The sequence below is a fragment of the Caretta caretta genome, chromosome 1, assembly GCF_965140235.1.
Source record: "Caretta caretta isolate rCarCar2 chromosome 1, rCarCar1.hap1, whole genome shotgun sequence".
NCBI classification, from domain to species: Eukaryota; Metazoa; Chordata; order Testudines; family Cheloniidae; genus Caretta; species Caretta caretta.
Genome location: NC_134206.1, coordinates 61,260,151 through 61,276,141, shown reverse-complemented (window position 1 = coordinate 61,276,141; position 15,991 = coordinate 61,260,151). Strand labels below are relative to the sequence as shown.

The 15,991-nt window shown below is 47.6% G+C and overlaps 1 protein-coding gene across 4 annotated transcripts in view; it reads left to right on the top strand.

The window, feature by feature from the left end:
* The window catches only part of GPALPP1 (GPALPP motifs containing 1), a 36,832-nt gene extending 21,449 nt beyond the window's left edge, over positions 1-15,383 (top strand). For all 4 annotated transcript variants that reach the window (XM_048850774.2, XM_048850755.2, XM_075128604.1 and 1 more), the window contains 4 exons: positions 12,097-12,228; positions 12,408-12,572; positions 12,976-13,074; positions 15,049-15,383. In XM_048850774.2, coding sequence (XP_048706731.1) covers positions 12,097-12,228; positions 12,408-12,572; positions 12,976-13,074; positions 15,049-15,264 — 612 coding nt within the window. In that variant the 3' untranslated portion in view covers positions 15,265-15,383. The remainder of the gene's footprint in view (positions 1-12,096; positions 12,229-12,407; positions 12,573-12,975; positions 13,075-15,048) is intronic.
* Positions 15,384-15,991: the final 608 nt, after the last annotated feature.

Below are 15,991 nucleotides of genomic sequence, written 5' to 3'. Positions count from 1 at the left end.
TTCTCCCACCGTCCACCTAAGTCCATTGTGGAGGACGCTATTACAGAGGCTCCCCGGGTTACACAAGACCCAACTTACGCAAATTTGCACTTACGGAAAAAGTTCCATAAGCTAGAAAGAGGAGTGGGGTGGTTTGTTTGTTTTTTGCGTAACATTCGGGTATACGTTTCTGACTTACGCAAAATTCTAGTTACGCAAGGCTTTCCAGAACGGAACGATTGTGTAAATCGGGGAGCGTCTGTAGTTCCCGTGTCCATCAACACAGAAGAGGTCCACTCCCTACGATAGTGACTGGAAGCATTTGAATGTCTTTGGGAGGAAGGTGAACTCCTCCGCCATTCTTCAGTTTCAAATTGCCAATTACCAAGCCCTGACAGAAAAATACGACTACATAAATTATTCAAAACTGAACGATTTTATTGAGCAGCTGCCTGAGTCACATTTCAACCAATTTAAGGCCATTATCCAGGAGGGACAGTTAGTAGAAAGACAATGCTACAATCTGTCTTCAATGCAACCAACACAGTGGCCAAGTCCTTCTCCACCGTGGTGGTGATGCCATGGGTGTCATGGCTCCATCTGTAGGGATTCCCGAAGGAGGTACAATCAACCGTTGGAGACCTTCCCTTTGAATGCACTAAGCTCTTAGTGGAAAAGACTCATGCCTCTCTTCACACCCTGAAGATTCTTGGACCACTCTCTGTTCATGGGCATCTACATGCCAGGACAAAAGAGGAAGTGTAGTCTGCAGCCCCAGAACAAACCACGCATCTCCCAATACCTACCTCAATATTACTGCAAGCCACAGAGGAAGAAAAACGAATTTTCAAGATGTAAACCATCTGGCCCACAATCTGTCTCATCCTAGCAGTCTACATCCAAGCACCAATTTGATGTGTTGGTTGAGGTGTCAATAGACCACTTCCTCCAACTGCTACAGCCATTGGTTGACATTTGGCCACTGGTTGATAATGTTCTGCAGCACCTGGAAACACACAGTATTGGACCAATGTATCCTAGAGATCATTCGCAGTGGGTACTCTATCCATTTTACATCCCTGCCCTCTCCGACACCCTTCCGTGTCCCTTTTCAGTGAACCTTCTCATGAGAGTTTACTGTGCCAAGAGGTTAATAGTCTCCTCCAGTTAGAAGCCATAGAAGCAGTACCTCAACATCTATGAGGCAAAGGATTCTACTCTTGATATTTCCTAATTCTCAATAGGAAGAGAGGTTGGAGATCCATAATAGACTGCAGAGTTCTCAACCAGATTGTCAAAGCTCAAAAATTCAAGATCACTCTAGCAATGATCATCCCAATGTTGGAATAGGACGATTGGTTTTCAGCCCTTGACTTTCAGAATGCCTACTTCTGTATCGCAATCTTACCCTCTCACAGATGATTTCTCAGATTCACTCCTGGACAAGACACTACCAGTAAAGGCTATTCCCTTTCGGGCTATCATTGGCCCTGAGAATATTTTCCAAGGTTCTCTCAGTAGTGGCCACACGCTTATGCTCCCAGGGGATCACAATTTACTGTTATCTGGATGATTGTCTTCTCAGAGCCCTATCCCTCCAAGAGGCTCACTGAGTCACTAAAGCTGCAATGCACTTGTTCACAGAACTGGGCCTACAGATCACCAGCCAAAAGTCAACCCTTGTTCCAGTGCAAAACCTGGAATTCATAGGTGCCAACCTCGACCCATTACAGGCCAGACCTCTTCTACCTCAACACAGATTTCTCTCCCTGGCCACACTCAGAGACCATACAAAGCAGCCCACAAATATCAGCCAAACACTCCCTCCAACTCTTGGGGCAAATGGCTGCGAGCACAGCTGTAATACCACCTGGAGGCATTGCATGGGAAGTCTCGCATATGTGGTTCAGTTCAGTTTACAGACCAAACAGGGACAGACTAGACAAACCCCTGTCACTACCCACCAGGATCAAGAACTCCTTAGAGTGGTGGAAAGACGCAGGCAACGTTGGAAAAGCGACCCCCTTCTCACAACTTTCCCCCCACCCCTCCCGGACACATCGCTCAGAGAGTGGGGTTCACATTTAAATGACCTCACAACACAAAGCACGTGGTTACCCACAAAGATAGCCCTTTACATGAAGCTCCTTGAGCTAAAGGCGGTCAGGAATGCCTGTGCCCACTTCGTTCCACTGATGAAAGGATCGCACACAAGATTCTTAACAGGCAACATAGCCTGTATGTACTAAATAAATTGACCAGGGGGAGCCAGTTCACCCTCCCTCTGTGCAGAGGCAATGAGACTGTGGAACTGATGCGTCTTCCACGAAGTCACACTGTCAGCAGCTTACCTCCTAGGCACACAACTCTCGATAGCAGACAGTCTCAGTCGGGAATTCCCACAGAGCCACAAGTAGGAGCAAGACCCAGAAATACTTCACACTCTATTAGGGTGGTGGGGGACACTGACCATAGGTCTGTTTGTCACTTACCTGAACAAGAAATGCCCACGCTACTGCTCCAGAGCTGGAATAGGATAACATTTTCTGGGCGATGCTCTCCTCCTCCCTTGGGACTGGGACCTTCTCTCTGCCTTTCCTCCTTTTTCCCTACTGTCCTGCTGAAAATAAAAAAAAAAAGAGATGGAGCACATCATAGTGATCATCCTACTTGGCCAAGACAGACTTGGTATTCTTACCTGTCATAGCTTCCAGTGTGCTCATTGATCCCTCTACCAGCCACTCTACCTCCTCTGAGAGCAGAGGATATTCCCCAGGCTGAGGTGTAGGGTTTCTTCGCTTTGAGGCATGGCTCCTTCTTGGTTCCAACACCTAGAAAGCTCCTGCTCCAAGGAGGTACAAGAGGTATTATTACACAGTAAAAAGTCCTCAACATGACATACTTACCAGCAAAAATGGTCCAGGTTTCGGAGTCGGTGTACTTCCCAACAAATATCCCTGACATCTTCCACATCTCTTAGCCTAGGCACTGGCCCTAAAAAGATCAGGACTATCTCTAAGCTCTCAGATAGTTGCACCTAGCAGCTAGAACAGCCTTCCACCAACCAGTAGAGGGATACTCAGTACTATCACACCCAACCACGAAAAGGTTCCTCAACAGTATAGTAAACCTCTTCCTGCAGCCGTGACTTCCTACTCGCACACAGAACCTAAACCCTAGCCTTCTACCTGGATAGGACAAAGGTATCCCCCTCCTATGTCATCTTCAGCTCCACAATACAGTCATCTGTAACTGACCCAACTCCAAAGACCCAACCTGCTAATAAGGATAGTGCATGGGAGTTACCTGCAGTGGAGCACCCATACGAACACCACTCAAAGAAGTTACTCATCTTGTGCAGTAATGATGGTTCTTCAAGATGTGTTCCCCGTGGGTGCTCCACAAACCACCCTCCTCCCCTGTACTCCAGGGTTCTTGTCTATGACTCTGCGGTAGAGAAGGAACTGAGGGGGGTTAGCCCACATCTGCTGTCTGATCGACACTACTACTGAAGTTCTCCAATCAGCAATGCAGGGAGGCAAGCACACCTGCAGTGGAGAACCCATAGTGACACACATCTCGAAGAACCCGCCTTACTGCACAAGGTGAGTAACTTATTTTACACTGAAATGTGGTGTTTTTTTCTCTCCACTCTCTTCTGCCACTGCCTCATCCACTGTTTGGAAGCCCACCTGTCAACTTAAACTCAGCATGCCAAAACCATCTCATACCCAAATAAATCCCTCCTTTCCTTTCTCCATCATATTAGATAATTCTACAGTTGTGTCAGTTTTGTGGGCCCACAACCTCATTGTCCTCCTACTCTCTTGCCTTCTGTGACGCAGCAGGGAGAGGGGAGTGTTGACCTGGGAATGTGCCAGGGGAGTTTCACTGGGGATGGGAGACCTGAGAGCCTGTAACCTGAGCCAGGAGTGGGAGGGGTAGGTAACACCTCTGCCCAGGAAACTGGACAAAGGCTGCAGGAGAGAGTCTGCTGGGGGGGGGGGGGGGGTTGGTTTCAGTTTTGGGCTGAGTGGTGGAACACAGGGAACCCCAGGGCTGGGGTCTAAGCTCCCTGCCCCCCAGAAGGACTTGACTCAGGGGTCCTGGTTGTACCCACAAGCTCTGTTTTAGACTGTGTTCCTATTGTCCAATAAACCTTCTGTTTTACTGGCTGGCTGAGAGTCACAGTGAATCCCAGGAAGAGGGGTGCAGGGCCCGGACTCCCCCACACTCCGTGACAGCTGGTGGCAGAGGTGGGATGTACTGCACCCCGTGAATGGCGCTTCCTGCAGTAAGTGACTGGGGAACAGTAAAATTAAGGGGGATTGACGGGGACCAAGCGTGCTGAAGATTCAGAGAGAGACTGTTTCAGGGGGCGGTTAACCCCTGAGAGTGTGTGACCAGAGAGGACTTTTGCAGTAACAGGGTCCCCGGGGGGATTGCAGCGAGCGGTCCTAGGGGCAAAGCGGAGGTGACTTCAAGAAGGACTGGCACCCTAGGGGTTCTTCCTGAAAACCATGGAAAGCTGCACAGGCCTGCGAGTGGCCAGCAGGGATATGTATGCTAAATGCCTTAAGAGCGACCTGGTGGAGCTGTGCAGGCAGAGGGGGCTGCACATTGGGAGGTCCACTAAGGCACAGCTGATTGCCCAGTTGGAGGAGAAGGATCGGTTGGATGACCCGATCCCTGTCCCTGAGGGAAGCCGCCCGATGGACGCAGCGTGGGCCCTGGGGCCTGACCAGGCTGGGAGGGGTCAGACTGCTGCCAAGGACATCCCGAGACCCTTCCTACCTATGTCTAGGGGAGGGGTGGGGGAAGTCCAGCGAATACTGAGGGCACCCTGACCCTGGCAGCCAGCAGGAGATCCTCCCGGCAGAGCTCCCCATCACTGGAGTGGAGTTGGCTGGAATGGGAGAGGGAGCTGAAAATGAGGGAGCTGGAGGATCATGAAAAGCAGCGTCAGCATGAGGAGAAGCAACGTCAGCAGGAGGAGAAGGAGAAACAGAGGCAGCATGAAGAGAAGCAGAGACAGCATGAACTGGAGCTGGCCAGGCTGAGGAGCAGTGGGGACCCGGCTGCGGTGAGTTGGGGGGACCCAAGACTGTAAGGAGCTTTGATAAGTGCTTCCTGGCCCAGCGTAAGGAAGGGGAAGACATAGATAGCTTCCTGACAGCCTTTGAGAATGCCTGTGAGATGCACAGGGTTGACCCTGCAGGCAGGCTCCAGTTTCTCACCCCCTTACTGGACCCCAAAGCCGTGGAGGTGTACAGCCGAATGAAAGGGGAGGAGGCGGGGACTACGAACTGTTCGAAAAGGCCCCGCTCCGTGAGTTTGGGCTGACCCCTGAGATGTACTGGAAAAGGTTCCGGAGTCACGTAAAACGCCTGAGGTTACATACATACAACTGGTCAACTGAATGCAGGGATATGCCCGCAAGTGGACAGCTGGGGCCCAAGCTAAAGAGGACCTGCTTGACCTAATTGTACTGGAGCAACTGTATGAACAGTGCCCTTCCTGACGGGGGTGGGTGGGACCCCATTCAAGGTGCCCGTGGCCAGGGTACACCTGAAATGGGGGGCCCAGGAGGGCCCCAAGGACATGGGGGTACACCACCATTTGCCCACTGAGGTTTTGATGAGGGAGGGGGACCTAGAGGACTGGCCAAGCAACCCCCAGACCGCCCTGGTTATGACCCATAGCCAGAGCTGGCGAGGGGCACTCTGCCCCGACCTTGGGGAGGGTACTACACCAGAGGCACAGAACCCTACCCTGGTGGGGAGGGAGCACCGAGGGGCATGGCTCGGAGAGGCTGTGGCCTCAGACCCAGCCAATGAGAGGGAACCGATCCCCATCCCTTCCCTAGCCGCTGAGTTCCAGGCCGAGTTGCAGAAAGATCCCTCCTTGCAGAAGCTCAGGGACCTGACAGACCTCAGTGTGGTACAGACCATGAGGAGAGGTTGCCAGGAGAGGTTTCTGTGGGAGAAGGGGTTCCTGTACCGAGAATGGGCTCCCCCAGGGGAAGTGGAGTCCTGTGGGATCAGGAGGCAGCTGGTGGTCCCCCAGAAGTATCGCCGCAAGCTACTGTACCTGGCCCATGACATCCCCCTCTCGGGGCACCAGGGAATCTGGCACACCCGGCAGAGGTTGCTACAGAACTTTAACTGGCCTGGGGTCTTTACCACTGTCTGGCAGTATTGCCGATCCTGTGACCCCTGTCAGAGGGTGGGGAAGGCCTGGGACAAGGGGAAAGCAGCTTCTCCCCAAGACAACCCAGTCAGGGAAGAAATACATTCTGGTGGTGGTAGATTTTGCCCCCGCTACCCAGAGGCAGTGCCCTTAGCTTCCATTGAAGCAGACACTGTGGCAGATGCGCTCCTTACCATTTTCAGCCAAGTGGGGTTCCCCAAGGAAGTCTTGACAGACCAAGGATCCAATTTCATGTCAGCCCTGCTCCGGTGCTTGTGGGAGAAATGTGGGGTCCGGCACAACTGGGCCTCAGCTTATCAAACCCAGTCCAATGGGCTGGTGGAGGGGTTCAGTGGGATGCTAAAGATGATGCTGAAAACCTTTATGAACCAGCATCCGCAGTATTGGGACAAGTACTTATCTCACCTGCTGTTCGCGTACAGGGAGGTACCCCAGGAGTCTACCTTTCGAACTGTTATATGGAAGGAGGGTAAGGGGCTCCCTGGACTTGATGAGAGACTAATGGGAGGGGAAGGCCACTCCCAATGGAGAGTCAGTGGTGGAGTATGTCCCGATCTTCCGAGAGAGACTTGCTGAACTCATGGGCCTGGCCAGGGAGAATCTGGCCAGAGCCCAGAAGAAGCAGAAGGTGTGGTATGACCACACAGCGCAGGCTCGTGCCTACGCCACCGGGGATCAGGTGATGGTTCTCATCCCCATGAGAAAGAACAAACTACAGGTCGCCTGGGAGGGCCCTTTCAAGGTTGTCAAGCAGCTAAATGAGGTAAACTATGTGGTGGAGATGTCTAACGGGGTGCACCACCGCTGGGTGTACCATGTGAATATGATGTAGCCATATTATGCCAGAGGGAATGTGGTGTTGGCCATGTGTGGACATTGGGAGGAGCAGGGAGATAACCCTTTAGTAGATCTATTCCCTGGGACCAGAGCTGGTTCACCCCTGGAAACAATTCCCCTCTCAGATCAGCTAACCCCTGCCCAGCAAGCTGAGATCACGGGGGTGCTGCATCCATACCAACAGCTGTTTTCCAGCCAGCCTGGACGCACTAATCTGACTGTCCACCAGGTGCAGACAGGATCGCACCCGCCGATAAGATGCTCCCCCTTCCGAGTCACAGGGAAAACTGCTCAGGACCTGGAAAGAGCGGTCAGGGACATGCTGGCTTTGGGGGTGATCCAGCCATCTGCCAGCCCTTGGGCCTCGCTGGTGGTGCTGGTCCCCAAAAAGGACGGGTCGATCCGGTTCTGTGTGGACTATTGGAAGCTCAGTGCCATCACTGTATCTGATGCCTACCCCATGCCCAGGCCTGATGAACTCCTAGACAAATTGGGAGGAGCTCGGTGCCTTACCACCATATCCATCTTACAAAGGGCTACTGGCAAGTGCCGCTGGATGCAGATGCCTAGCTGAAATCGGCCTTTATAACCCCTCTGGGGCTCTGAGTTCCTGACCCTGCCTTTCGAAAAGCTGGACGTGCACAAGTCCATGGGGCCGGATGCGTTGCATCCGAGAGTGCTAAAGGAGTTGGCGGATGTGATGGCAGAGCCATTGGCCATTATCTTTGAAAACTCATGGCGATCGGGGGAAGTCCCGGACGACTGGAAAAAGGCTAATGTAGTGCCCATCTTTAAAAGGGAAGAAGGAGGATCCTGGGAACTACAGGCTAGTCAGCCTCACCTCAGTCCCTGGAAAAATCATGGAGCAGGTCCTCAAGGAATCAATTCTGAAGCACGTAGAGGAGAACAAAGTGATCAGGAACAGTCAGCATGGATTCACCAAGGGCAAGTCATGCTTGACTAATCTAATTGCCTTCTATGATGAGAGAACTGGCTCTGTGGATGAAGGGAAAGCAGTGGACGTGTTGTTCCTTGACTTTAGCAAAGCTTTTGACACTGTCTCCCACAGTATTCTTGCCAGCAAGTTAAAGAAGTATGGGCTGGATGAATGGACTATAAGGTGGATAGAAAGCTGGCTAGATTGTCAGGCTCAACGGGTAGTGATCAATGGCTCCATGTCTAGTTGGCAGCCGGTATCAAGTGGAGTGCCCCAAGGGTCGGTCCTGGAGCCAGTTTTGTTCAATATCCTCATAAATGATCTGGAGGATGGTGTAGATCTGCAAACTTGCTGAGGGTGCAATGACACTAAACTGGGAGGAGTGGTAGATACGCTGGAGGGGAGGGATAGGATACAGAGGGACCTAGACAAATTGGAGGATTGGGCCAAAAGAAATCTGATGAGGTTCAACAAGGATAAGTGCAGAGTCCTGCACTTAAGACGGAAGAATCCAATGCACCGCTACAGACTAGGGACCGAATGGCTCGGCAGCAGTTCTGCAGAGAAGGACCTAGGGGTTACAGTGGACGAGAAGCTGGATATGAGTCAACAGTGTGCCCTTGTTGCCAAGAAGGCCAATGGCATTTTGGGATGTATAAGTAGGGGCATTGCCAGCAGATCAAGGGACGTGATCGTCCCCCTCTATTCGACATTGGTGAGGCCTCATCTGGAGAACTGTGTCCAGTTTTGGGCCCCACACTACAAGAAGGATGTGGAAAAATTGGAAAGAGTCCAGCGGAGGGCAACAAAAATGATTAAGGGACTGGAACACATGATTTATGAGGAGAGGCTGAGGGAACTGGAGATGTTTAGTCTGCGGAAGAGAAGAATGAGGGGGGATTTGATAGCTGCTTTCAACTACCTGAAAGGGGGTTCCAAAAAGGATGGCTCTAGACTGTCCTCAGTGGTAGCAGATGACAGAACAAGGAGTAATGGTCTCAAGTTGCAGTGGGGGAGATTTAGGTTGGATATTAGGAAAATTTTCACTAGGAGGGTGGTGAAACACTGGAATGCGTTGCCTAGGGAGGTGGTAGAATCTCCTTCCTTAGAAGTTTTTAAGGTCAGGCTTGACAAAGCCCTGGCTGGGATGATTTAATTGGGGATCAGTCCTGCTTTGAGCAGGGGGTTGGACTAGATGACCTCCTGAGGTCCCTTCCAACCCTGATATTCTATGATTCGGCCTCAAGGGAGCGCCGGCCACCTTCTAGCGCCTGGTAGATCAGCTATTAAGGGGGATGGAGAGTTTTGCCGTGGCGTATATTGATGACATCTATGTCTTTAGCCAGACCTGGGAGGACCATGTGTCTTAGGTTAGATAAGTGCTGGACCGACTCCAGGAGGCTGGGCTGACCATAAAAGCTGAGAAATGCAAGGTGGGGATAGCTGGAGTATCTTACATGGGCTATCGGGTGGGGAGCAGCCACCTAAAGTCGGAACCAGCTATGGCAGAGGTGATCAGAGACTGGCCTGCTCCCCACACCAAAAAGCAGGTCCAAGCCTTTATTGGGTTGGCAGGATACTATCGAAGGTTTGTGCCCCACTTTAGTGCCATAGCTACCCCCATCACCGAGCTATGCAAGAAGGGGAAGCCAGACAAGGTGGTCTGGACCACGCAGTGCCAGGAGGCTTTCCGGGTGCTGAAGGAGGCTCTAGTCAGTGGCCCAGTTCTGGCAAACCCAGACTTTGACAAGCCCTTTATGGTGTTCACCGACGCCTCAGACACGGGACTGGGGGCGGTGTTAATGCAGGAGGATGAAAAGTGAGAGACACAACCCATCGTGTTCCTGAGCAAGAAGTTGCTACCCCGGGAGCAACACTACGTGGCCATCAAGAAGGAATGCCTGGCCATGGTGTGGGCCCTCAAGAAACTAGAGCCATATCTCTTTGGGCGACACTTCACCCTGTACACAGACCACTCTCCCCTGACCTGGCTGCACTAGATGAAAGGAGCCTACGCCAAACTCCTGAGGTGGAGCCTGCTCCTGCAGGACTATGACATGGACGTGGTCCTTGCAAAGGGAAGTGCCAACATGATAGTGGATGCGTTGTCCCGGAGAAGGGGCCCTGAACTCCCCAGGTCACTGGTCAGAGTGACCCTGCTCAGTTCAGTCTCGAAGGGGGGGGAAGAGATGTGACGCAGCATGGAGTGGGAGTGTTGACCTGGGAATGTGGCAGGGGAGTTTCACTGGGGGTGGGAGACCTGAGAGCTTGTAACCTGAGCAGGAAGGGGAGGGGTAGGTAACACCTCTGCCCAGGAAACTGGACAAAGGCTGCAGGAGAGAGCCTGCTGGGGTGGGGTTTGGTTTCAGTTTTGGGCTGAGTAGTGGAACGCAGGGAACCCCAGGGCTGGGGTCTAAGCTCCCTGCCCCCCAGAAGGACTTGACTGAGGGGTCCTGATTGTACCCACAAGCTCTGTTTTAGACTGTGTTCCTATTGTCCAATAAACCTTCTGTTTTACTGGCTGGCTGAGAGTCGCAGTGAATCCCAGGAAGAGGGGTGCAGGGCCTGGACTCCCCCACACTCCGTGACACCTTCCAACATTCACGGGGTGTCTAAAGCCTGCCACGTCTTCCTTTACAAAATATCCAGACTGGGTCCGTGGTTTTCCTTATCGACTGGAGGTGGGGACACTTTTGTCTATTGGGATGGTTCTCGGGGTACCTAGGACTGTTGGTCATGTTGTTGCCCCTGTCTCTAGTAGGAGGTAGCCTTGCCCACAGTGGTTGTGTTACTTCCCTACCAACACCAGATTGTTCTCCACTCAAGCTCGCTCCTCTGGACTATGCCAACCCTGCTGTTTCCTTGTAGGTTACCAATAGATACCATCACTCTCCTCTGCCACTTGAATGCATCTGTCCCACTTAACAGGCCCCACCTTTACATCAGCGTCAAACTCCTTATTCTCATTTTCAAGGCTTTGCACAACTCTGCCACTTCCTACAGCTCATCACTTGTCACTCGCCAGTCTCTTTCACAGAACCTGTGTCCTTCCATTTCCACCTAACTTACTGTATATATTCGTTCAGAAGCCGAATATTTTTTGGTAAAAAAGTGACGCATCAAAGAGCGGGGGTCGGCTTATAAACGGGTCTACACCATAATTTGATGATTTTAAACTCTATGAAATCATTGAATATCTAATACATTTTCATTTTGTTTACCTGGAGCGTCTGCAGGCATGGTAGTTCTTTTCTCTTAAAAGAACTTTTGCGCCATCTCCCATTCAGCACTCTACACCTAGAATGTCTCCCTTTATTCTGTACTCCATCCAGCCTTCTTCAGATCTGACTTTTTTCCCAACAATCCTTCAAATAATATAAATTCCATTTTAAACAATGCTGAAAGGGAATTTAAAAAAAACCCAAACCTTAAGTAGGAACTAGCATAGCATATGCTGTACCAGTGAAGCAATCCCATAACTGTATTCTGTGTATTCCTTCCTTCTTTCCACCCCACCTTTTCCTGTTATTCTCCTCCCAACATCCAGTCTTGCTATAATCAGCTTAAATTCTAAGCTCTTTTCTTGCTATGTAAAATGCTAGGCACACCTATGACAATACATTAAGAATGCTGATGGCGGCAATGGAGGATATATTGGTGCCCATGATATCAGAGTTGTACGTGTACATGTCACTTGTATCTGATAATCATTTATCACTAAGAGCTTCAGGAGAGTGAGCAGAGTATCAAAAGATGATATCTTGATGTTGAATATTCTACACATCTTTAAAAAAAGTGCATTATTAATGTCTCTCAGGCAAGAGTTCTACTGACCACCACTGATGACACTTTCAGAAGTGTAGAGATTAGAAATAATCTGGTTCCTATTAAAGGCAATGGGAGTAAGAGCTGGGACTGCACAGCTTTTAAATGCTTGGATGTATAAGTAATGTTTATTTATAATACACTTCTTCTTTCTGAATATTGAAAGAAATTATTGGTGACAGGCATGTTTGAGAAGAGTTGGGTTTATATGAACCATTAGGGAGACAATAGCATACAATTTATGTAGTTAAAAATATTTCTGTAGTGACCTATTATGGTTGATAGATATCTTATTTTATTTTTGGAAGGCAACAGATAGCAGTGAGGAAGATGCTGTCATAGGTCCAATGCCTGCAAAAGGACCAGTAGAATCCAATGTAACTAGAGACTTTGAACGCAGAGCTCAGCGAATGAAAGAAAAACTTACTTCTTCAGATGACGTAAGTTAATACTTTTGACTCTGCGTGTTTTCTTGTCCTAAAAAGGTTTGTGTGAATTTTAGCAAGCCCATCTATATGTATTGAAGATGCTAAATGACTGTAGCGCTTAAGAAAGTGTTATCTAGAAGAATCCATAGTGGAAAGTTAAAAATAAATAAATTGTAATTTTTTTCTTAAAGGATGGGTCCAAGCAAGTTTCAAGGGAGTCTTGGATGACTGAGCTTCCACCAGAATTGAAAGGCTTTGGATTGGGCCCAAGAACTTTCAAGAGAAGAACAGATGAGAAATCAGGAGATAAGTCAATTTGGACAGATACTCCAGCTGACAGAGAGAGGAAAGCCCAAGTGAGCATTTATTTATTCATTCATATAAACTTATCAACAGTCTATATGTTATAGGTCTTCTCAAAGTTCCCCTCTGCCATGCAGGGAAAACCTAATAAAAGTGCTCTCATTATGTTCCCAAACACAGAAATTTTAGACCTAAAGTAGTTATTTTCCTTACATTAAACAACATTCTATCTCTGTCTGCTACAGCCTGGGAAGTCTATTGTTCTGTATCAATTTAACGAACAGTGTGGCCAGGCTGTTTCTTATCAAGCAGAACAAAAATGCCTGAGGGGCAGAGGCACCAAAGCTCTATCTTGACCTGCTCCTCTAATATTTAAGCAAGAAAAATATAGATTTCTTTGTCATTTACTTCAGGTATGCTGCCTGCTCATAATTGCAGTCTGCTTTCTTTCATCAGGAAATGCAAGAGGCAAAGAAGTCAACAAGTAAAGCTGATGAAGAAATTGTATTATCAGCGAGAGACAAGAGACTGGCTGAGCAGCTATCTTCATACAATGTAAGTATAAGCACAAAATGCTTTTTCTTCTAGGTTTCCTTGACTTCTTTACTATCTTTTGGTTTTTCATTCCTAGCACTGTTGGTTTCCATGGTGATATCACTACATTCTTCTCTTCTGGGGCCCCAACCTGCAGCCATTTAAGCCATTAGAGAATTTGCCCTTGACTTCAACAAGAGCAAGATTGGGCCCTTCTGCTGCTGAAAAATAGTGTCTGTGTGTAGGTTTTTATATGCATTTTCTTAGATGAGTTTCAGTTTGTGTTTTATTTAAATGATTCCCATGGTAGAACTTCCATTGCTGGGAACAGACAGTTTCAAGTCAAACAGTAAAAGACTGCACTGAATTATAGGCATCCCTGGAAGAAAATAGCATTACAGGTTTAATTGAAAGGTTAAAATACAGAACCATCCAAAGGAGGCTCGATGTGCCTAAGAGATCAATACCATAATTGTCTGCCTTTCGGGTAATATTTTTACTTGGAAATAGTCCTTGCTTTCTGCAAAAGCAGTTGTGGTTTTCATGGACAAATATTGGTAATTAAAAATCTGCCTCATATCAGCTTCACAATCACTTCCCTCCCCCACCCACTGCTGTCTCACAGCATGGGCTATTGTCTGTCCAACAGCTGCCCCTTCCTTTTCTCCCTTGTTTACAGCCATCAGCTGGAAGACAGTCAAATCTCTTGAGAGAAAACAATTAACTGAGAGTACAGCAACCTTGGTTTATATTAGAAGAACTGAGTTTATGGGGCACTCTTAATAATTGATTTGCAGTTCATTAGGTGATGTATCTTTTCAGATTTATAGGGCTTACAGATCCAGAGCTATTAGTGTACGGTCTTGAATTTTCTCTGTATTTCCTGCTCCTGGTTCCGTTGTGAACATTACATAAATGCAGTTCTTTTAGATTGTATTCTGTCATCTCCCCTACCAACGAGAAACCCGTTACTGTGCAAGGTTAGCTGATGCCTCCGAGAATGTTTTGAAAAATGTTCTGCATAGAACTCTTAGGAAAAGGAAGAAAAGTCATTTGAAAATGACCTCTCTCCATTGATTTCCTACCAGGCCGCTTCCATGGAAAGTGCTTTATATCTTAGTTTTAGCATCTGCAGTGATAACTTGGCACTATCAGTCCTCTGGTGTAACACTATTAAAGTCAGTGGAATTACACCAGGAATGAGTCTGGCCTGTGATTTAATGATTTTCAACAGCAACAGTTTGATATCACAGAAGATGGTGACTACAGGTGGGGAATAAGCAGAAGAAAAAATAGAATTTAACAAAGAGCTTGTCTTCATGTAGATGTCATTAAAAATACAGACAAAGATACAAGCAGATTTGCTTATAGACCAGTTTGTGTCAGGCCTTTGCACAGGTTTGCAGTGGGATGGGAGTTCCAAGGAACTGGCTAGCCATAGCAGGACATACACACTTTACTCTCAGAGGATGGTGTAGCATCCCCTACTTGGGACTGATGCTGCTCCTGTTTAAAATCAATGGAAGTTTTACTATTGACTTGTATGAGAGCAGCATCAGGTTCTGAAAAACATGAGCCACTGATTCAGCAAAGCACCTAAGCCTGTGCTTAACTTCAAGCAGGAGAGTAATCTTATTGACTTCAGTGGCCTAATCAAATGCTTAAATTTAAACACATGCTTAAGTATTTTCTTGAATTAAGACCAAGCTTTAGTACTTTTTTTTCCTGTAACTGCATAGTCACTTGTCTCCAGTGACAGCTTGAGGTAAGAACCCCATTTTAAAACTGTGTTTAAAAGTGTATTTTTCTAATTTGAGTTGCTCTGCACTTGTCTATATTGAATTTCATTTACTTTCATGTTGCCCAGTAACTTAACTTGTTTTTCTGGAATTCCTCATAACCATCCTGACTCTAACACCACTTATGTCATTTTTGTTTTTGCTGTGTTTCACCATCATTCTGCAATATTCACCCTCCTTCTTCCCCTATTTCCAGGACTCAAAAAGATCAGAATCTCTCATGGATATGCATCATAAAAAATTAAAGAGCAAAGCAGCTGAAGATAAGAAGCCTCAAGAGAGAAGGCCATTTGACAGAGACCAGGACCTCCAAGTCAATCGATTTGACGAAGTTCAAAAGAAAGCCCTGATAAAGAAATCCAGAGAGTTAAACACCAGGTTTTCACATAGCAAAGGAAATATGTTTTTATAATGCAAATATAAAATTTTATTTCAGGATAAATCTATTGAACTTGAACAACTTCCAAAAAAAGTACCTTTTTCTGTAAATAATACTCATGTGCAAAATAAATTGTTATGCTTAAAAAGGAATGTTGATATGTGAATTTTTTTTTCTTACACATATATATTCTATTTAGGAAATGTACAGAACAACAAAGTTATACAATCTAGTGTATAAAAATCAGAAAAGATATTCAGTTCAAAATTGTTGCAAGATAAGTTGGTTAACCACATTTTTAAATAATTTCAAAAAGGATAAATTTAAAAGTGGTTATTGTGATCCTTTGGGATTCACCCAGGACAGTAAAGCATTCAATCACCACCTGCCCTGCAACTCTGGGTGCCTTGAATGTTATTCTGCTGTGGCTCACAGCCCAGACAGCCTACAAGCATGCAGGTCTCACCCAGGCTTCCACCACCCAGTTACTCATAGCAGAGGGATCTCCACAACCCTCCCAGCCCCAAGTTCTCCCCAGAGACATCTTTCTGCAGTGCTCAGTCCCCGCTTATTGTAGCACCCACAAAACTACCAATTTTGCTACTCTTTTAACAAGGCAGTACACAGCAGCTGGTTAACTTACCTGGGGTTCTCTCACCCTTTCCTTCAATCATAGTCCTGAGTTGGTTTATAGTAAAAACTAAAGTTCATTAACATAGACATAGGCTTAAGTGATAGAAATAGTTGCAAAAATATGCTA